Below are 21,090 nucleotides of genomic sequence, written 5' to 3'. Positions count from 1 at the left end.
CAGTATTTTCATCGAACGTACTTATATAAACCCACCCTTAGAGTTATAATAGTCTACAGCATTACTGGCTAAGGAACCACACGCATATGAAGCAAAATGCGGTACGATTGTCTAAAGTGATGCACTTTTCCTAAATGTTGTATTAGTTCTTGCAATGGGCGTGACTTCGTTACATAAAAAGGCAAAGGAATACCTAATCTTAAGACACTCCTTAAAAAATTACTTATGCCGAAAGGAATTTCTATCTCCCAGAACTTGCCGTGCCTCACCTACAATACACGGACACGCATTGATTAGTACATATATTCACTAATAAAATATGCTGTGTCCATAGACGCTTTGGCGTTCCTGCTTATTATAAAATGTAATATCAGATTTCGCATGCGTATTGCTGCCATAACTTTTCGAAGCCTCAGTAAACATCGTTTACAGATTTCGTCCAACAGTTTATACTAGGAGCCATATGTGACCGAGTAGATTCATTTTTTGAATTTACTGCTAATTACTGCATATGTGAACGTACTTTAACTCCCATTTCATTTGCAAATAAAATGAAACTGCATCGTAAGATAAGGGGTTAAGGGTAGTCAGAGCCCCGAAAATTATGATTTTCAATTGCTTTTGCTAGTCAATTGCTTTATTTTACAAAAATAAAAACATAAAATTAATACATCTTGTTTCGACTTGACTTTAGCAAAATTTCAAAAAAAAAAATTTATTATTGTAATTTTTCCTTGCGGTGATCATGAGTTCATCTAAAATTAATCGGACAAGAGAAATTTGTTTATTAACTGATAATCTTGTGTCTGATCGAACCTTTGCTTTTTTAACTTAACAATATGGCGTCCTCAGAAAATAATTTTCAGATTTTCGAGAAAAAAAACCGACAATTAATTAAAATAAAAATCGAAATTTTGAAAAAAAAAATTCTTTGGATCAGGCACGAGTTTTTTTGTGTTTTTCAAAAGCAGTATACATTTTATTAAAAGCTACCAAGCGGTTTTTAAGTTGCAGTGATCACCAGTTCAAAAAATATAGTATCGATTTATGTAGAGTTATGCGAATTATTTAATAATTTACACTGTGTCATGTATTCCTGGGCCATATAATAGTTCTTTAGCCGTCATAGCATCTTCCAAAATATCGATTTACTGTTGCCTGTTGTCTACCTTCTCGAGTGTTATCGTTAGTGCGCTTATCTACCACTTTCAAACGTGCGGTTGTTTACAGCTGCTGCTATTGCTTGCTCTCGAACGCTCCGGAGCGCATGAGTGCCCTTTGTTAATTGTTTAATAACTCGAAAAGTATTTGTCGGATTTACTTCAAATTTTCACACAACATTTTTAAGATATTATACTTAAAAAAAAAATGCAAAAAAAAATTCAATTTTTTGAAATTTCTGACTACCCCTAACCCCATAAGGCGTACTCTTAGCCCTTTTAGCAGCACACATTATCCTGGCCCAGTAAAGGCATACATATTCCATACTATAATCCTCCAATACTTCTTTGGCCTTTAGGTACTGTCTAAAAATAAGAAAGCGTCTAAGCCGAGTTCAGAGTAGTACTTGTACTATGGTTTCCATTCCCTCTAGCACATTTGTACTATCCGTACAATAACCATAAGCAAACGCATAAATATAAAATGATTTATTAAATTTCTTAACATTATTTGCCGTCTTTACAACAATCATTTTTTACTAAATTGTATTATATGTAGAGAAGCAGTGGCCTTGATTACTTTTTCTCTGCACTCTCGTCGCTTCTTCGCAAATTCCTTCGGGTCTTGCACTTGTTCTGGTATCTTTATCTGCAATTTATTTGTCGTTTGCTTTGTAGAAGTTGAGGGTTCATAAGTACTTGGTATAATCTCTTCGCCGTTACTATATCGTCCAGGGCATTTCTCTTCAGAACTACTTGGCTCCCTATGCATATCTTCAGGGGTATTCGCCTTTTCGAGTATTTTAATATTACTGGCATTAGAGTTCCTTGTGTGTGCTGCAGTTTCCATTGATTCCTTTCCCATATATGTTGAGTGCTCCTCACTGCACACTGGGGTTCTAGCCTTCTCCGGTATGCTTCTTAACCCACTTGCTACTTGACTGAAACATTTTTTAGTTATCTTTTTCGGAGGCATCGACTTGCTTGTTAAGTCCTTTCTAGTGTCGCATATACTTTTCGAAGTTGAAGGCCTATATGTAACTTCTATCTTGTTGATAAATTTTTTAGTTACATTTTCCGAAGGCGTGGACTTGTATGATGATTCCATTTTAGTGTGAGGGCATTCATCTTGTGGAGTTGAAGATATTAGCGCATCTTCTACCTCATTGAAACATTTTTCAGTTTTTATTTTCGGCGGCGTCGATTTGCATGTTGATTCCTTTCTTGCGTGGCAAACACTTTCTGAAGTTGAAGGTTTGTGTGCATCTCGTATTTCTTCTTTATACAACCGTATGCATGTCTCATGTACCACTACGTTATGATGAACACTATTGCTTCTATCTTCTAGAGCTGAACACTTTTCATAGCAGTCTCTTGACACATTTTCAGATTGCTGTACTTCGCTGCACGCTACTTTTTTATTAATTCTTCCCCTTCGGTACATGGGCTGGCCATTCTGTGCACGATTTTCTACTCTATAATTGCGATATTGATTTTTTAATATTTGTTGTTGTGCTGACATCAAATTTCGAGATGTATTTGCACCCTGATTTGTTCTATCTCCTTTCCAATTGGATTGTTCTTGCTCTCTTGACTTTCTGTTTACGCAACTACATTTTTTTAGCGGCCAGTTCGTACCATATAATCTAGCTAAATAAAGTGCTATTGGGATTAGAGGCAGTAGAAGCCAGAGTAAAATCATTAAAGCGCTCCATATAGTATTCTATTGAAAAGAAATATGAAGACTCTAAAAAACAACGTTTAAAAATATTTGTATGTAGAGAATTTACTAGTATATGTGCATATCCATGGCATTCCATTTCATCATCTGTCGTATCCGCGAGGCGGCGGCACAGACCAACTTTATTGGCTAGTGCATCCTCCACCATATCCACATAACCATTAAGCTCATCAGCATACATTTCATTCAAGCTATCAACAATTGCACTCAAATTATGCTTATTATCTCTTGAATAATAATTTCCCATTTTTTCGATACTATCTATGCATTTTGTTGTAATTTGTGTGTAACTTTCACTAAAGAAATCCACAACTTTTTTGCATTCCTCAGCTATTTGATCGGCACTTTTATACATTGTATTAGTTCCAATTTGATCAATTATATATTTCTTAAAAGTATTTAAATTGCACAGCCCCAGTTTTTTGGTTTGCTTATTTTCTATGGGGCCATTTACATATTCGAACATTTTATTATAAACTTTACTGAAATATGCTGGATCCATATCAATTTTGATATCATCACACACATTTGTTAGATTAATATTCTTCGCATCTTTTGCCTTTTGTTTAAAATCATTTGAATATTTACGCAATTCAGGCTCCTTTTCAATCAGTTTCAAATCTTCTGCTATCAGTTGGGTGAAATTTGGTTTGATGCTTACAGATTCCACAAACTTTTGGATGGAATATTCATTTAGACAATTGGTGTCGCTATGTGTGGCGTCAACCTCAATTGCTCGCTTTTGTCGATTTGTTCCAAGTTTCCAACAAACACCATTGTAAAGGCCAACACCATGGACGAAGTTCCACAGAAATGGTAAAAGGGCGATGAGAAAAAATATGCATATTAGAAATGCCGCCCTGAAATCCAATAAAACATTAACAGTTATTAATTTTTTAATTTGATTCGAAATTATATAATAGTATTTGGCACTTACAATTGAAAAAGTATGGAACCATTTTCTTGATTGCAGCATTCGGCTTCATTTCTATAGCGCTTACCGAAGCATCTCAGTAAGGATGCAACTAATAATATAAGGGCAATCTGCAATAGAAAATTTAAAATTTTTTAAACTTTAATATAATTTAACTTTTAACAATTTCTCGAAACTGAATAAGTTATTATGTATGTTTAATAATTTTCCTCTCGAAAAATTTTGTTTCAGCGTTATCCTCTAACGATGTACGCAGCAGTATATAAGGTTAGCACCGCCTAGGGGCTCGTTGTCCATAAAATATTAAAATAGTCTTGAATAGGTCACTGATCTTTACCGATTTTATTTAGATTTTTGGAAGAAAGTATTTGCAGATATTGCTTGAAAAATTCTAACAAATCCTGGGACCTAAGTTTTCCAAATTAAATAATCCCAATAATTTTATAAAAATTAGAAGCTTATTAATAGACGACAAGAACACAACTTTGTAAATAACTAATGCCTACACTCTCGACGGCAAGCCCACGCAACGCATTTGACGGTAAGCACAAGTGTGAAGTGTAGTTGAAAGAATACCTCGCAACGTTTCGGATGCATACATGTATGGTAAAAAGCGAAGAGGGCGACCGCGTAAAAGATTGTTAGACGACGTTGAGGACGATCTAAGAAACATAGGGGCGACCAACTACCGTAGTTTGGCTATGGATGTGCATGGAGATAAATTGTGGAGAAAGCTAAGGGTCACACCGAGCTGTAGTGCTATGCATGATATTTGTTGAATTGGCAGTAAATTGCAGTAAGAGAAAATTTTGTAATTTGGAATAATGTGAACTTTTTTTCTACATCTTCCATTGAATTATACTTGACAAGTATATGATATGTATGATTAGTGTAGTACTTAAGAATTTTTTTAGAGATCGATATCTCTATAAGTTACTTCCCAAAATAAGGAGGATGTTTTGAAAATAAAAATAGTAATCGTGCTGATTTGTTTTATTCAAATTACTTCCACTAAGCACAAATATTTGCATACCGAGTGTTTTAGATCGTCGGTCTGACTACAACAAACGAAAGGCTATGAATGGCTTCCATATATACCATATCTACCTTTCTTTCACCGTATGGTAGCAACACAGAGAGTGGTTAGCAAGAATGATGGATTACAAAGTTTGACCCTCCGAACCAAAATTGTGAGAGTAACTTCGGCTGACATGTTAGAGGTCCATTTGAACATTCGGTTGTACACATGATGTACAGAAAGCAGAGGTGTTAACCGGCTCTCAACGTATTTCAATTAGCCGATTGGCTGACGCCCCCAGGATTACAACAGCGGTTTTTTACAGAAAATCTGAAGTTGTGTTGGTGATATACAACAAAATCAACGCAGCCATCGTCCATGTTAGGTCTGAACCGCCTGAACAGCGACTGATTGGACGAGTGTGTGAATACGTGTGAAATGACCGGACAGAATTCAGCTGCTGAAGTTACTCTCCCAAATTTGCTTCGGGTGGCAAAACCTAGTAATCTATCATCCTTAGGTTAACCGTCTGATGTTGGCCACATCTTTTGAATTCTCTCCACCGGAGGGGTTGCCACTTAAAATACGACTTTTAGTCGATTGATGAGATGGTCTATTACCGCGCAACAATCCCAAATGCCCGGTCCTACAATGGTGGTAATAAATTCATTCAAAGAGTTAAATGGATTACGAATGACAGTCAATTTTTTGATGGCATAAGAGAATTCATTGACAACAAGAAAGGTTAAGGAAGTTAAGCGAAGGCGTTCTCACGACAGTCGGTTCTACGTTACTGGAAATTGTCCTAGGTATAATGAATATGTTAAAATTGGAACCGTCGCAGATCCTAACAGGAGCAAGAAAATCAAATCATCTTAAAAGTACGCGGCAAACGCTTTCTATTCTATGATTTCTATGATAGCACCAAAGAAGCACACCACAAAGCTCGGCCCAAAGGAGCTCCGCCAAAATTATGAAGATCATTTGCGCTTGAATAATATAATATATTTTTATATTTATTAATATTCATCTGTTACACTTACCAATATAACTATTAGATAGCATATCCATTCCCAGACATAAACCCATAGTGGTTTCTTTGACCTCCAATTTCCTTTGCTCTGTTCTGATCTGTCTTCAGCTCGGTCCTGCCCAAGTTTCGTTGAAAGTGATCGAAATGTTTGACCTTACAGGGAGAAAGGATATGAAAAGGCGTGCAATGAATTGATGAAATAATTCTAAATTCTAAATTCAGTCCCCTTCCTGGCAAGCTCATCAGCAATTTCATTTCCCTCAAGAGATTTGATCACTTCCTTACAGGAGTTTACTAATTTCGTTCTGCCCCGTGGCGTCGGAGCCTGAATCGCGGCTTGACTATCGGAGAAAATGTTAATATCTCCCTCGCTCTCGCGTTCCCTAAGCATTTTGAATGCCACCCGGATCGCAAAGACTTCTGCTTGAAAAACACTAGTAGTGCTCGGCAGTTTAAATGAGATAAATAAATTGGCTGATTTAGAGAAAACCCCTGCTCCGACTCCCGATTCCATCTCGGAACTGTCAGTGAAGAGATGCAAGCTTCGGTGCAGATTTTCCCCTCGATCCAATCCTACCTATTTGGATGATGGGAAGTAAGTGCAAAAGAACATTCAGGGCAAGTTTTACGGTGCTCCGGTGATGCCAATGTATGCAGTCCTTTGCACCCTCCCCAGTTGAGTGTTATTATAGCCCTTTCGAAGACCTTCCCACCAAACTACGTTAAAATTGGCAAAACCATTGCGTTGTACACCCACAGCATGACCTGTGGCCATTTTTTATCGAACATAGAAGGAGTAAAAGCGGGAGAACATGGTTATTTAATTCGGGAAGTCGAAAGGATGTAGGTTTATATTTTCTGGTAAATAGCACCAGCTCCGTCTTTTCAGAGTTGACTCGGAGGCCGCCAGTGGCAGCCCATCGACTAGTTTTAGTATCGGGTGTTTCTTTTAGCTGCATGAGAACTATCGATATCGATAACTATGGTTTGACAGCTAGGAATGACAAACTGTGTTGACATTTCAACTAGCAAGGTTTGGCAAGGCATCATGAATTGTTTAACGCTAAAGCAAGGCTTCCAACTTGTGGAAATTTACTTTGAAAAACTCAATAAATAAATCTATTCCCGAAGTTTACGGCATCATCGGTTCTCGAAATGAATAAATGGCAGGTGCTATCGAGTCATGCTGACAGAACTTTTTTTTCCAAAAATTAATCGCCCAAGCATCGACAACATTTGGTTCCAACAACACGACGCGACTTGCGATCCAGCGCGCCTAAGAATCGATTTATTGGGCTGTTCGAACGGATCATATAACTCGTAACCGCGGCAGACATATGCCGGATATCAGATTAAAAAATAAAAGCCATGAAATTATCTAAAAATTCATTCCAACAATGTTTCTGTTTTGTGCTATCATTTAAGTTCCCAAACTTTTAAAAGACCAGATGCACTGTTTTAGACGTTATCTGGTAACTATTTTAGACCATCTCAGGTGTGCTGTTATTTGTGTTAGGCAAGACAGACAATCCTACGGCGAGAAATACACGAGATAGGTAAAGCTTGTGATATTTCTGTATCTTGAGACAAACACTAGATGGCACGGATTTCTCGAAATCTACCGCTTATTCTACTATTGGGGCCTAATTCTCAGCATGACCTCATTTTTTAAATAAAAATATAAAAAAATGGTGTATTTGATCTGTGTAAAGGCTGTCTGGCCGAAATGAAAGAACCTATGATTTGAAGATAATAAAACATGGAATAAAATATTAAAATTTTGTTATATGTGTCTTATATAACAAATTTATTAACTCCCTTATAATTTGAGATTGTACATTCGTCTATGCGGATGCCTAGGCAATCAGATTAACTTAAACTGTGATATAGTCATGGAAATATTAGTACATTTACATGGTGAAAAGATTTTTAGAGGTGTGCTATTTATCAAACCGTTATTTGGCTCTTAGCAAATTTTAAATACGCAGCTGAGGGGCTGAGATCACTTGGGATGTGTTTACAAACAAACTGAGATTGTGTTGGTGATATAAAAAATCTGCCATTGACATTTCGTTGCCGTCTAAACAACGGCTGATTGGACGAGTGTGCATCGTGCAGAATCGTCGAATCCCCAAGTGCCGTGACAACCAAAAACTACACTCGCAATTTTCTTGTTCACCATAGTTATAGAGCAAACCTGGCAAACCTTTCATCCTTGGTTCATTTAAATATAATACTTACCTTTTTCTTTTAAATCATTTTCTACCTCTAGAAAATACGGGGACAGTACATTTCTTATTCTATTTTGCATTGCATCCGGCAGTTGCGTTGTGGTATTGTAGAGTAACGAATATGAATTGAAAAATCGTTCCACAAAACTGAAGGTGCTATGGAAATTCAATAGCTTAAAAGAAATATTTGTCTGTTAAATTCACACTTATTATATAAAATTATTATATTAATTGTAATGATTGTAAATTATACTGTGTTTTTTAAGAATCCGTTTAACGATAGATTACACTTGACTAATTACGATTAAAAAAAAAAACAAAAATCAAAAATATTAATTTAATAATAACGAACAATTAAAAATAGCCAAAAAGTTATAATATAATGTTTTATTTTTGATATTATTATTTTTTATTATTTTTATTTATTAATAAATAATCACATATTTATAAATATTAAATATCTCTGGCTACAAAAAACATAAATCATTAGGATCAATAAAACCTATTTGTTTTTTGTACATTATTGCATTAAAGGGACATAAAAAAGTATGAATGAATTTATTAAAAGCTCAAAAAAAAATTGTTAAGTATTAAAAAGCGCAATTTTTAAGAACACTGTGAAGTTTGAATAAGTTCGATCAAAAATATGATTGCGTTCATTTGACCGCTTTGGCCTTTCTAGTGGTAAAAGAATCAGATCACAGTAGTTATGCCTGGGAAATCCAATTGGCACATCTAAAACTTTAGCTGTCTGTAGAAGATTTGATATTTTTGTACAAGCATTGGGTGATAGGCTTAAAAAAAGCTTTGGATTGATTATTTGATTTCTCGTTTTTATGATAGAAATCCAAAACAAAGAAAAATATTCCTTCCAAGTTTGAGGGAGCATCTCAGTTTTGAAAAACTTAAGGCTATTTTTTGCGGATGAGAAACTGGCGGTATGTCCGAAGACTTGGGGCGTTGAAGTTTTGTGGATCAGAGTAATCAATCTGTACAAGCTGTTTGAGGCTTCAATTTTAAGAGTATTCCCATTCAGCATAAGAATGCATTTCCCTACGACCGTCTGATTTTACAATCAATAACTGTCATTGTCCATGAATTTGTTTTATTCCAAATTTTAACAAACAAACCCATATTAAATTTTACTAAAATATCCTTGCTTAATTTTTTAGTGCATTTTAAACATTTATAAACTTAACTTTTAAGATGGAGTATGGACAACATTTGATGTGTTGTTCGTATTATTTAATTTAACTCTAACTTTCGAATAAAATTAACTTACCGCATCCACTTGCAGCGACCGCTCTATAAAATTACTAAAATCCAAATCCACTAATAGCGTCGAACCCAAATCCATTTGTAACAGGTTTGTAGACATATTACGATGAAAAAATCGCATATCTGTGCGTAAAATAATTGTTCATATGTATAAAATCGCTTCTTGGAGTATTCAAAATTAGCTCAAATCGAATAAAAATATGTCTTGAAAAAAAAATTATGTATACACTATTAGAAGGCACAAAAATTCCTCAAACATTTTATCCAGAAAAACGGAGTTGATGATACATATAAATATGTACTCGTATTATAATCTCCATATATTTATAATGAGGTGACGCAAAATTAATCACCCTAATCGGCCGCCGTAGCCGAATGGGTTGGTGCGTAATTACCATTCGGAATTCACAGAGAGAACGTTGGTTCGATCTCGGTGAAACACCAAAATTAAGAAAAACATTTTTCTAATAGCGCTCACCCCTCGGCAGGCAATGGCAAACCTCCAATTGTATTTCTGCCATGAAAAAGCTCTTCATAAAATATCTGCCGTTCGGAGTCGGCTTGAAACTGTAGGTCCCTCCATTTGTGGAACAACATCAACACGCACACCACAAATAGGAGGAGGAGCTCGACCAAACACCCAAAAAGGGTGTACGCGCCAATTATATATATATATATAGGAAGATATATAATTTTTGCAAATGACGTGATACGGCAATTTTATTTGACACAAGACAGCCGCAGTCAAGGCGAATCTATTAAAGGTGGTGTTAGTAAATCAGCTGAGTTGTTTTTTTTCCTTTCGCCGTGTCCATGTGGCTGTCAGCTCAGAATGAAACAAGGCGAATCCATTATTTGTTTTCTAGTTTTTCAATACTTTTCTTTGACAATCAATCAAACGTACAGAACAGTATTGTTGGTCTAGTGCCACCACCTTTAATGAAATGCAGTATACAAACAGACAAACAATTGAGAGCGTAAAGGTCAAAATAAAGATTTCCGTCAGACAAAATCACTTTTTTTATTTAGTAAAAAAGTTATTCAAAAGCAAAATGCGATCATTATTTATGCGCCAACTTGTCATTAAGTATTTCAAGCTAATGAAGGGTTCGATGTACAGGGTAATTTAAGGGTGATGCAGATCTTTGATAAAAATTATCTCTGGCATGTTAATTTTTTAAAAAGTTTTTTTTTCAGACAAGTAATACTACAAGCCTTAACAAACTTAGTCATGGAATGATATTCAGTTGCACAACGCGTAAAAGTGGTCCTTTCTGATCGTTCTGGAAAAAGTGCATTTTGCGCATTGCGTGAAAGCGATATGGCACATTTTAATCTAAAAGAAATCGTTGACAAACAAAACTGCCGCATTTGAGGTACTGACAATTCGCATGAGATTCAAGGAAAAACTATGCCCATGCCCTATTTTTTGTAATTTTTGAGCTGGCGGAGTTATTAAGCCGTACTTCTTCGAAAACAAATACTTTATAAATGGTATACAGCGCGAGCTATGTATAAATGTATAAAGCTTTAGCTTTATTTGATGTTTCCATTTATTGCCAATTAGCATGAAGAAAACACGAGGAAGTGTTTTATTGAAGTCGGCAAAAATCGGTTCAACAAATCACTTGCGCTACTCAAGAAGAAGAAGATAAGTTCAACAGCTTTCTTGTTTTTACGGAAATAAAACCGTTAACATGTCATGAACCCTGAACCATCAAAATGGGCTACAAAAAATTTACGCTAATTCGTTCCTAAGTAAACTACAAATGATAGCGGACAGAAGTCCTTTAACAAATCTAATGTTATCTATTTTAAGAGCTCGAAATTACTTATATGTAAGCAATTAATAAACACATGTATACATACACAAACACACACACACACACACTTACAGTCAGTCCATATCAATACTTCTATGCACAGCAACTCGAATTCTTTATTTATATTCTGGATTCTCTCTTTTACACCCTCGATATCATTGGCAGGTGGGCATGCAGTTTCTGGCACATCATTCACATTCGACGCTCGAAGCGAGTTATCAATCAAATCTAATACATTATAAAATTTAATATAAAAGATATGTTTGAAAATTGATATTTACAAACCATTCGCACTGCGATAAGTCTTATTTTTGAACTCTTGATAGTTGAAAACTAAAACGTGATCTAGTCTTCGATCTGTAACATGCAGCTTCTTTTTTTTCTCATCTTGTATAGGATTCAAGGCAAGACTGCTCGTTATAGACGAGATTAGAAAATATCTTAGAGCAAAAACAAGATAAACAAATATGTGCATAATTTTAAATGTAATGATGTTCAATTTACAGAATTGCCGCTAATAGAATCAGCATTAGTAGTATTAGAAGCCAACGTATACATTTTTGATAAATTTTCTCAGTATAATCTTTGGTTGGGTTTAGATATCCTTGGCAGCGAAGTAACAGATAAATTAACCTATAATTTACATGCTGTTGAAGTGCTCACATACACACCAATAATTGTATGTAGTTATGTAGTTACATATTAACTTATATAAGTATAGGAATGCTCCACTTACCCTATCAATGTCACTGCTATCGTGATGATTAGCATAACCCAAGTGATCTCAAAAGTGGCCAATATCACTGCCCAATCCTCGCTATCTTCTATTGTAACAAAATACAAGACAGGAATAAATCTCGAATTAGAATCATCAACAATCTGGTCCTTAGCATACCAAACTTCACATCCTCTGTGCCGAACTGCTCAACAGAATGTTCTGCCCATTTTAGCATGTCAATAAACTGTGGTTGCATATTATCGCTAGCTTCCCTTTCTTCCGGAAGAGGAGTGTACATAAACTTATTAGGCGCCATTTTAAATGTGTTTATACGCGGGTATCGTACATTAATATAAAAATATATTTGAAGAATTTTCGTTTTATTTACAAAAGTTGTTTTCATTTTTTTTAACTGCGTGAAACGATGAGTGCTTACAAATATTTGAAGAGCCGCCAGTGTTTTGTGAAAATATATATGTATATGTATATATAAAATACATAAAATTTCTACGGCAGTCTAAACCTCTCCAAGGATAGAATTAGAATGCTCACAGCCATTGCAGATTGCGACAGCAACTGCACAGCCTCGAGATATGGTCAAATGACCCTTGTCGATTCTGCGACCTATCCCCAGAAGCATCATCATGCTTGGGTCTCGATTATAATAGCATAACGAGAAGAAGTATTTCGACCTGCTGTGACCGGAAGAGATACTCATACGCTTAACCCAGCCCAGTACCATTTTAGTTGTATTGAAAGAACTGAGTCTGGATGAGATATTGTGAAAAACACGGAGCACAATAGAACTTAGGATAAAAATGTTTGCCTCTATTTTTTTAATTCCCATGGCAATCGGTTCTACGTAACCGAAACAACCCAAATATTAGTTTGGGGGAAAAAATTATTTTTGTTCCTTGTTCACTCGTCTCGGGAGCACAGGGCCTCGACAAGACTCTTCCATCTTACACGGTTCTGTGCTGTTTTTTTTGCACCGTCCCATGAGATGTCGGCTTCTGCTATTTCGCACAGCATCGACCTTCTCCAAATGTTTTTTGGTCGACCTTGCGGATTCCAGTCAAGTGCCATGCTCGTGATGCTATCTGGTGGTTTTCTCAGTGTGTGACCTATCCATCACCACTTTCTGCGTTTGATTTGCCTAGGAATGGATTCCTCGTTCGTTAATCTCCACAGTGCGTCGTTACTGATGGTGTTTGGCCAGAATATTCTGTAGATGATGCGGAGGCATTTGTTGATGAAAGATTATAGCCTCTGTGTGATGGTGTTAGAGACCAGCCATGTTTCGCTTCCGTACAACAATACTGTCTTTACGCATGAGCCGAATATTCGTAGTTAAGTGCTCCTGGAGATTTGCGAAATCCGCCCTTGCTTTGTTTAGCCTGTAGTTAACATCTTCATCTGCTCCACCATCTGCCGTGATGATGCAACCGAGGTAGCAGAAGCTTTCAACGAATTCCACCGGGCATCCGTCAACCAATATCCGCCTTGCGTTGTTGTGGTTAACTCTCATGGCCTTGGAATTAGCAATGTTGACCTCCAGTCCGACAGTGCGTGCCAGCGCGACTAGTTTGTCCGCCTTCGCTTGCATGTCGGAGAGTTTGTGAGAGAGGAGGCAGATGTCATCGGCGAAGTCCAGATCCTCAAGATGTCTGGTCTCCATACGATGCCCTTTTTGTGCAGGGTCAGTTGGCTCACGATGTCATCAAGGACGATGGCGAAGAGAAGGGGCGTGTAGTGAATAGTGGTAGTGAATGGATCGCTGATATCGCCTTTGTGAAGCACTGTCAGTTCGGAGTTCTCGTAGAGAGCTTTGATGGGGCGGATTATCTTGGCGGGAACTCCCTTTCTCAATGCCAGCCATATTGCGTCTTGTTTGATATTGTTGAACGCCCTCTTAAAGTCTATGAGCAGCATGAAGAGGGGGAGCGCCACTCAACTGATTGTTATATAATACTATAATCCGAAGTGTGTTGGCTTGGTCAACACAGCTTCGGTGAGGGCGAAAACCAGCTGGCTCGTCTTTTAAGGAGCGTCCGATATCTCTGAGCCTGCTTTGTATGATTGGGGGAAATTAAGTCACCTATTTTTGCGGCGGCCGCCGTAGCCGAATGGGTTGGTGCGTGATCACCATTTGGAATTCACTGAGAGGTCGTTGGTTCGAATCTCGGTGAAAGCAAAATTAATAAAAAAAACATTTTTCTAATAGCGGTCGCCCCTCGGCAGGCAATGGCAAACCTCCGAGTGTATTTCTGCCATGAAAAAGCTCCTCATAAAAATATCTGCCGTTCGGAGTCGACTTGAAATTGTAGGTCCCTCCATTTGTGGAACAACATCAAGACGCACACCACAAATAGGAGGAGGAGCTCGGCCAAACACCTAACAGAAGTGTACGCGCCAATTATTTATTATTATTATTTTTTTTTTGCGTAAAATTTTGACGCAAGTGTTAAACCACTGTTTTATGGACGATCTTTAGTTTCTGGGTGATGCTACGACTACTAAGATGCCGGCCAAATTCGATTAATTATATAATTTTATAGACATTTTCGACATTATCAACATTTTCTTTAACATCAAAATACATGAATGGAATCGACGAAACCGAGTTCGCTCTAAGTTAGCTGTTACAGTATCGGCACCATAAACAATATTCACAATTTCAGCGGCCTGGCTTGCATTTTCGCCTTTATCAATGAAAAACTGTAACTCTTTGTTGTCTTCCATTGTTGACACCCAGTAACTCACAATTGAATTTGATCAATACTTTACGAGATCATTAAAGCCATCTATCGAGAAAATAACGTATGTGTCAAAACAAAAATGATTGAGCATATCTTTTACTCAAATTTGGCATAATGGCAACGGCTCATTCCTCATTGTCGTTAAGAGATTTCTAGCGAAGGTCAGTTTGCACTGTGAGTCTCCAATTAGTTCTCTAAAGTGAAGTCTGTATTAAAAAAAGCTCATTAAAAGAAAGAACGGCGTACGTTCTCAAGCAGCTGACAGAAGAATACTTTCAGCACTGTTCGGAAAAATGGAAGATTCGCATGGAGAGTTGTAAAAATAGAGGAGGAGTGTATATTCTAGGTGATATTAAGAAAGAAAAAAGATGTAGAATCAAATAAAATGTCTCACAACTTCACTCTCATTATTTAACGGGGGCAGCTCCTCTAGCACTTTCAAAATTTTCCATTACCTTTCTTGTTTTTGCTTTAAAAATTCATTTGCAATCTAAAGAATATATTTTCAATGGTTTAAGCTTAATAGAAAGTCTAAAAAGCCCCTATAAAGTCAGTGAAGTGATGAGCGTCGGAAGCACCGAAAGTAGGTAAGAGGGCGCGCACTCTTCACAGCCTATATTTTTTAATTTTTTCCCACCTAATTTTTGTGCTTTGCTTTTTCCAGTACAGGAGCTACTTTAAACAATTATTCGAATTGGGTAACTGTTGTTATTGTTTACACACAAACAGTCAGCTGTGAAACTATAATTTTAACTCTCTTTTAACTCTACTTTATAAAGACGAAAACTTTAATCGCGTTTTTCCGGAATAAGGTTTTTTTACGCGATGCCGAATAAAACTCAAAAAGTAATCAAGATATCAACTTAAAATTTTACAGGAATATTCTTTAACATACGAGTATTGGCCTTTGCATGTACCTCAAATTTTATATCAGCACTAAAAACATTGTTTTTATCAATTTGTTTATAAAAAAGTGTATTTTTTTTCTTTCTCCCTTCAAATTTTCATTTTTTTCGTTTGGTTAATTTCATTTGATACAAGAGGCTGTACATTCCACGGCGCAAATTAAAGAAGCCACGTCTGAGCTGTAGCGCCGCCATTCTTATTGCATAAAATGATTGAAAAACTCGTTGTCTGAAGGAGCTGCCCACCTTGAAAACACGGTTGAGCACTAGAATTATTATTTTTACATAAAAAAGTTAATTAAGCTTCATATATGTGCAAATATCTGTTATGTATTGTAATTAAATTAAAATACTCAAACAAGAATTTGAATTTTGTACAGTGAAATTATCTTAAATGTGCAATAGTGTTGGTGCAGTTAATCACATTATGCTGCAAGTTATCTTCAATGTGTAATAAAGTGGTGGTACAATTAATCACATACTCTCATAGCAATTAATCACATAATCATATATGTACTCTAATAACTAAATTAGCTACTAAAAGTAATCATAAGAAGATAATAGGACCGATTTTAGTAAAATAGAAACAGTTCAAATGACTTTTTCCATAAAAAAAAACGGAAATGTACAAATGTCCTATATAATACATATACACCGAAGAATTTATTGGATATGAATGCCCCAAATTGCGCCACCATTGAGGAAAAGCGATTAATTTCAAGTTAAAATTACAACTTTTAGGAAATGCACCTGCTTTATCGCACTCGATTTTCTTTTCTTTTATTCAAATACAACGCTAAGTTTAAGGTTTCACAAAAATATTTCAACTCTCATTATTAAAATATACATTTGAACTTAGTGGAGTAGCCACCTAATGTGAAAAAAAACTATATCGAATTAGATGTATTGTATTGATATTGAAGATATAATTCGTATAACATAATATCTTATGTTATGTCCAGGACATTGCGTAGTTTTTTACAAATTTATTAAACAAATCCAGGTTTTAAAAACAAAACCACAAGCAAAGCTTAGAGCTCTTTTTAATATTCTACATTTGTTTTTTATATACAGCACATACATACATACAGAACAAACATGCATACATGCATTAAAAATACATTTGCTCTCTAAGGTTAAAATTATAAATAACTTCATTATAGGAATTCATTTTGCTATTAGCTTAAAATTTAGCATCTACAAAATAAAAAGTCAGCACTTATTTAAAGTTTATATCTTTTCTTTTTTCCTCTCTGCTCTGCATTTCACAAATTCATCAAAAAAATACGAAAACAAATATGTCCTTTTTTGGTTTTAATTTACTAAAAACTACAATTGTGCCATTGAATCAGATCGCATTAGTGGTGCTAGTGGGCTCGTCGACTTATTGCCGCATTCAATTTCATACTGCACATCTACGGAGGTACCTAGAAAATATAAAATGCATTCATGCCTGCTTGCAGTGTGTAAAAATGTGAAAAACTTACGCTTCTTTTCACTTGAAGTTCGACTAACATTTAAATCGTTATGCTTTTCTGGAATGTAGATTGCAACCAAAATTGCCAGAATTACCATTAGTGCACCAATAGCAAATGGTGGACCTGGTATCAATTCTGTGTATTTATTACTCTCCTTTTGTACTGAGTCATCAGGATTTTTTCCCAACAAATCATCATTTAAATCCACATTGAATAAATAGAAAATAACACCAAACAAAGCTGGTCCCAATCCATTACAAAGGCCCCTCATACCAGTTACCATACCTTGAACGGCACCTGTAATTTATTTAAAATATTATATTGTTGTAGGGCAATGTAAATAGTTTTTTATCTAATTTGATATAAAGCTGTAAAATTAAAAAAGCAGACCTATGGAAACAAACACTGATGCAGAGTTAAAATTATAAATAAAATTGTTACAATTATTTTTATAACCACTAAAAATCCATCATCAAAAAACTTTCAGGTAAGCCTCTATGTGAGCGAAGTTATTTTATATTATTATTTATTATTATTTTATATTCCCCACGCCAATTTCGCCCCGCATGCCACGCGAAGCGGGGTCCATTTTCACCGAACACGACGGCACATTTGGGATTACAAGTCGTATCTGTACTAAATATTTGTTTTTTATGTTATGTTTTGTATTATTTTATTGTTATTTATTTCAAAGTATTTTGATTTTTTATTAGAACTCGTTTAAAAAGGACCTAAAACAATATTGCAAGTTTTTATTATCACAGCTTTTTGAATATTACCGTGTATTTTTTTTTTTTTGTCAATTTTTATTAATTTTAAATTTTCTATAAAAGTTGTTGTTGTTGTTGTTGTTTTAACAGCATAGTTAGCCCTGTCAGTGTAAGTATATCGTCGGTCGTCTTCGCTATGACAGCCGGTTCTACGTTACCGGAATGACTCGGGTTTTTCCCGACCAAGGGCTGCCGCCCCAGCACACTAGCCCTGTCTAGTGTATCGTATATCTATAAAAGTTGTATGCAATATTCCTGTATTTGAGATTATGAGTGGTATGATACTCACTTCGTTCTGTTTGCATATCTGTTTTATTTGTTCTGCTAAATCCACTAGACCAACAACAATATTTTGTACATTTGATTGTCAAAGAAAAGTATAGGCAAAGTAGAAAACAAACAATGAATTCTCCTGGTTTCACGCTGGGCTGACAGCCACATGAACACGACGAAAGAAAAAAAAATAGCTGATTTACCGATACCACGTTTAATAGATTCGCCTTGGCTAAATCTGTGTTTTTTTCTATGGACGTTGTTATCATTTGGTATGCTTATTTCAAGTAATTGGGTAGTATTGTCTTTTTTATTGATTATTGTAATATCTGGTTTATTACATGCTATTGTTTTGTCTGTGTGAATTGTTCTATCATAGTATATTTTGTATCTATCGTTTTTAACTATTGTGTCTGGTGTGTATTTATGTATAGTATGGCAGAGGGAGTGTTTTCTTGAATATTTAGATTTTTAAGTATATTTTCTTGTGAATATTTTCTTTGTGAATGACTTTAGCTAGCATGTTATACCACTCCATGTACTCTTTTGTTGCAGCCAATATTGGGTAACCTCAGAGCATATATGGTCTATTGTTTCAACACGTATCATATATTGCATTTTCGGCATTTTATTTGATATTATTAATATTCCCTCGCCACTTTCAAACAGAGTTCAGATTTATTGTTTTGTAATGCTCGTAAATTATATATTGTTATTTCTAATATGCAAACGTATTTTAAATTTTTTCGCCGTATACTTCTTATCATATCATAAAGTATACCCCATGGACAGTTTAGTTAATAGTGAATAAGTAACAGCCTCATAATCAGCTTTACGAGGTATGCAATGCAACTACAAGCCAAAAAACGCAAATAGAAAGTTCCAAGAACTTAATTAAACTCAAACCTGTTTGTAAATAATAAATGAAAAATAAACAGAAAACCAAAAAAGTTTTATCGTTTTATAATTCCCTTAGGGTACTATAGAAAACGATTCCGGTACACTCTGCAAAGAGGCACAAGAAACAGCAGAACACGTTCTATGCGAATTCCCAGCAATTTACCAATACATATATTTTATCCAATGATGGTCTTAGGAAAGGACTGGTGTCGACTCAATGTATTGAAAGGAAAAACAAATAAACCTCTAACGGTTTTTTGAAGCAAACTTAAACTTTATTGAAAATTAATTAATATTAAGATAGTTAAAAACATGAAGTAATTTGAAATATTAATTTCTTCTTCAGAATTTTGGGTTCAACCTAAGACGTCTAAATACTCATTTGAAAATGTGGCAGATTTGACAATTCGAACTTGTCATTGTCATACTCAAATGCAGAAGTTGCAATGAATTATTTTAAAACAAAATTCCTAACCGTTTGTTCTTTCACTCAGTAAATCAATTGTATCACATAAAAAATTATGCAAAAGAGAAAATCGTTGTTGAATAGTTATTCCAGATGATGTGAATTATCACATGAATAATAAACACGTTTATCTGAATTCAAGACTAGAAAGCATTTTTATGGGTCAGATCTGGGTCGCGCAAAAGCAAAGATGTGTGAGCAGGGGTTATCGTGATGCAAGAGCCAATTTTTGTTCTTCCACAAATCCGGGCGTTTCTGGCGGATTGCTTTGCGCAAATTGCGCATAACTTGCAGGTAATACTATTTATTGACCGTTTTACCCTGTGGCAAGAACTCATGATGCCCAACGCCCCTGCAATCGAAGAAAACAGTAAGCAAAACTTTTACATTCGACCAAACTTAGCGCTCTTTTCGGTCTTGGTTCGTGCGGCAGCTTCCATTGAGGATGATTGAGCTTTGGTTTCCACGTCATAACCATAAACCCACGATTCGTCACCAGTTATGGCCCTCTGGAGCATATTTGGGTCGTCGCGGACAGAGTCCGACATCTCATTAGCAATGTTCATGCGATGCTGCTTTTGGTCGAAATTGAGCAGTTTTGGTACGAATTTTGCGGCGACCCGTCTCATGACCAAATCATTGAAAAAAATCGAATGGCACGAGCCAATCGATATGTCTAGGTCCTCAGCAACTTCTCTAACGGTGATTCGACGATTGGCCAAAACCATTTTCTTCACTTCCTCAATTCTTCCGTCTGTGGTTGAAGTGCTCGGGCGTCCGGCACGCTTTTCGTCGTTCACACCTTCTCGGCCTTCTGAGAACATTTTGTACCACCGATAAACGTTGCTTTGGTCGAAAGTAGCTTCTCCGTATGACACAGTCAACATTCGGAATGCATCCGCGCACTTAATTTCGTTTTTCACACAAAATTTGATACAGGTTTTTTGTATATGTAAAAATCGAAGACGAGCCGAAACACGTGCAAGCAAAGCAGTTGTCAACAATTAACTTAGTATTCAAAATGGTCGAACTCGTCGGCATCAAAATTCGAATATACCTAACCTGCAAAAATTCAAAATTCGCGATACTTTTTGAACACACTTTGTGTATACATAGAGGGTAATTGTTTTTACTGAATCGTTATGAACGAATAAAATTTGTGTTATTGAATTATACGATGCATTATATGTTTATATTTTACATTTTTAAATATAAACAGTTATGCTAAATATGCATGCTTTGATTGAAAAAAATAGAGTGCCTTTAATATGGCAAAACACTTTTCTCCAAGTTTTGATGCCTTTTGAGATGCAAGTGTTGGAAACACTGCGGAAGATTCTTGTAAAGAAAGGGAAGAATTTCATACTTTTCTATTTGAATTTTATAGCTCAGTGAGCCTGTTAGCGCACTTCAATGTGATGCCATATGACACGGAGAGATTATTGTAAAGAGATTTGCTCGAAGAGCTTAATACAAAACATTGTTGTAGTATGCACACTGTTTACGCTTTTAATTTAAAATTACACAAGCCATTTGAGAGGAGAAAGTTAAAACTATCTCGCTTAGGGCCAATTTTTAAGTGTTAATTTCATTATTTAGCGTT

General features: G+C 35.7%; 2 protein-coding genes across 3 annotated transcripts in view; both read right to left on the bottom strand.

The window, feature by feature from the left end:
• Nucleotides 1-1,634: 1,634 nt before the first annotated feature.
• LOC129241960 (uncharacterized) lies at nt 1,635-12,326 on the bottom strand. Its single transcript, XM_054878510.1, has 11 exons — nt 12,114-12,326; nt 11,955-12,042; nt 11,723-11,851; nt 11,504-11,658; nt 11,291-11,446; nt 9,400-9,518; nt 8,128-8,290; nt 5,897-6,039; nt 3,839-3,945; nt 2,951-3,761; nt 1,635-2,883 (listed from the first exon to the last, which is right to left on the bottom strand). The coding sequence occupies exons 1-11, from the start codon at nt 12,250-12,252 to the stop codon at nt 1,690-1,692; spliced, it is 3,204 nt and encodes a 1,067-aa protein (XP_054734485.1). The 5' UTR covers nt 12,253-12,326; the 3' UTR covers nt 1,635-1,689.
• A 3,584-nt stretch (nt 12,327-15,910) lies between these two features.
• The window catches only part of LOC129240840 (hippocampus abundant transcript 1 protein-like), a 34,933-nt gene continuing 29,753 nt past the window's right edge, over nt 15,911-21,090 (bottom strand). For both annotated transcript variants that reach the window (XM_054876865.1, XM_054876864.1), the window contains exons 8-9: nt 17,088-17,375; nt 15,911-17,027 (exon numbers count right to left, since the gene is read on the bottom strand). In XM_054876865.1, the coding sequence (XP_054732840.1) occupies nt 16,930-17,027; nt 17,088-17,375 (386 nt within the window). In that variant the 3' untranslated portion in view covers nt 15,911-16,929. The remainder of the gene's footprint in view (nt 17,028-17,087; nt 17,376-21,090) is intronic.

The sequence above is a fragment of the Anastrepha obliqua genome, chromosome 3 (assembly GCF_027943255.1).
Source record: "Anastrepha obliqua isolate idAnaObli1 chromosome 3, idAnaObli1_1.0, whole genome shotgun sequence".
Classification (NCBI taxonomy): Eukaryota; Metazoa; Arthropoda; class Insecta; order Diptera; family Tephritidae; genus Anastrepha; species Anastrepha obliqua.
Note: the sequence above shows the minus strand (reverse complement) of the source record. Positions and strands in the feature narration are given on the sequence as shown.

What these genes read in the sequence shown, in the direction of transcription:
- LOC129241960 (XM_054878510.1), bottom strand. Translation starts at nt 12,252, where the DNA reads ATGGCGCCTAATAAGTTTATGTACACTCCTCTTCCGGAAGAAAGGGAA. An exon ending in GGTCGCTGCAAGTGGATGCG is followed by an intron (nt 8,291 to 9,399) that starts GTAAGTTAATTT and finishes ATTTCTTTTAAG; the next exon opens with CTATTGAATTTCCATAGCAC. An exon ending in ATGGATATGCACATATACTA is followed by an intron (nt 2,884 to 2,950) that starts GTAAATTCTCTA and finishes TCTTTTCAATAG; the next exon opens with AATACTATATGGAGCGCTTT.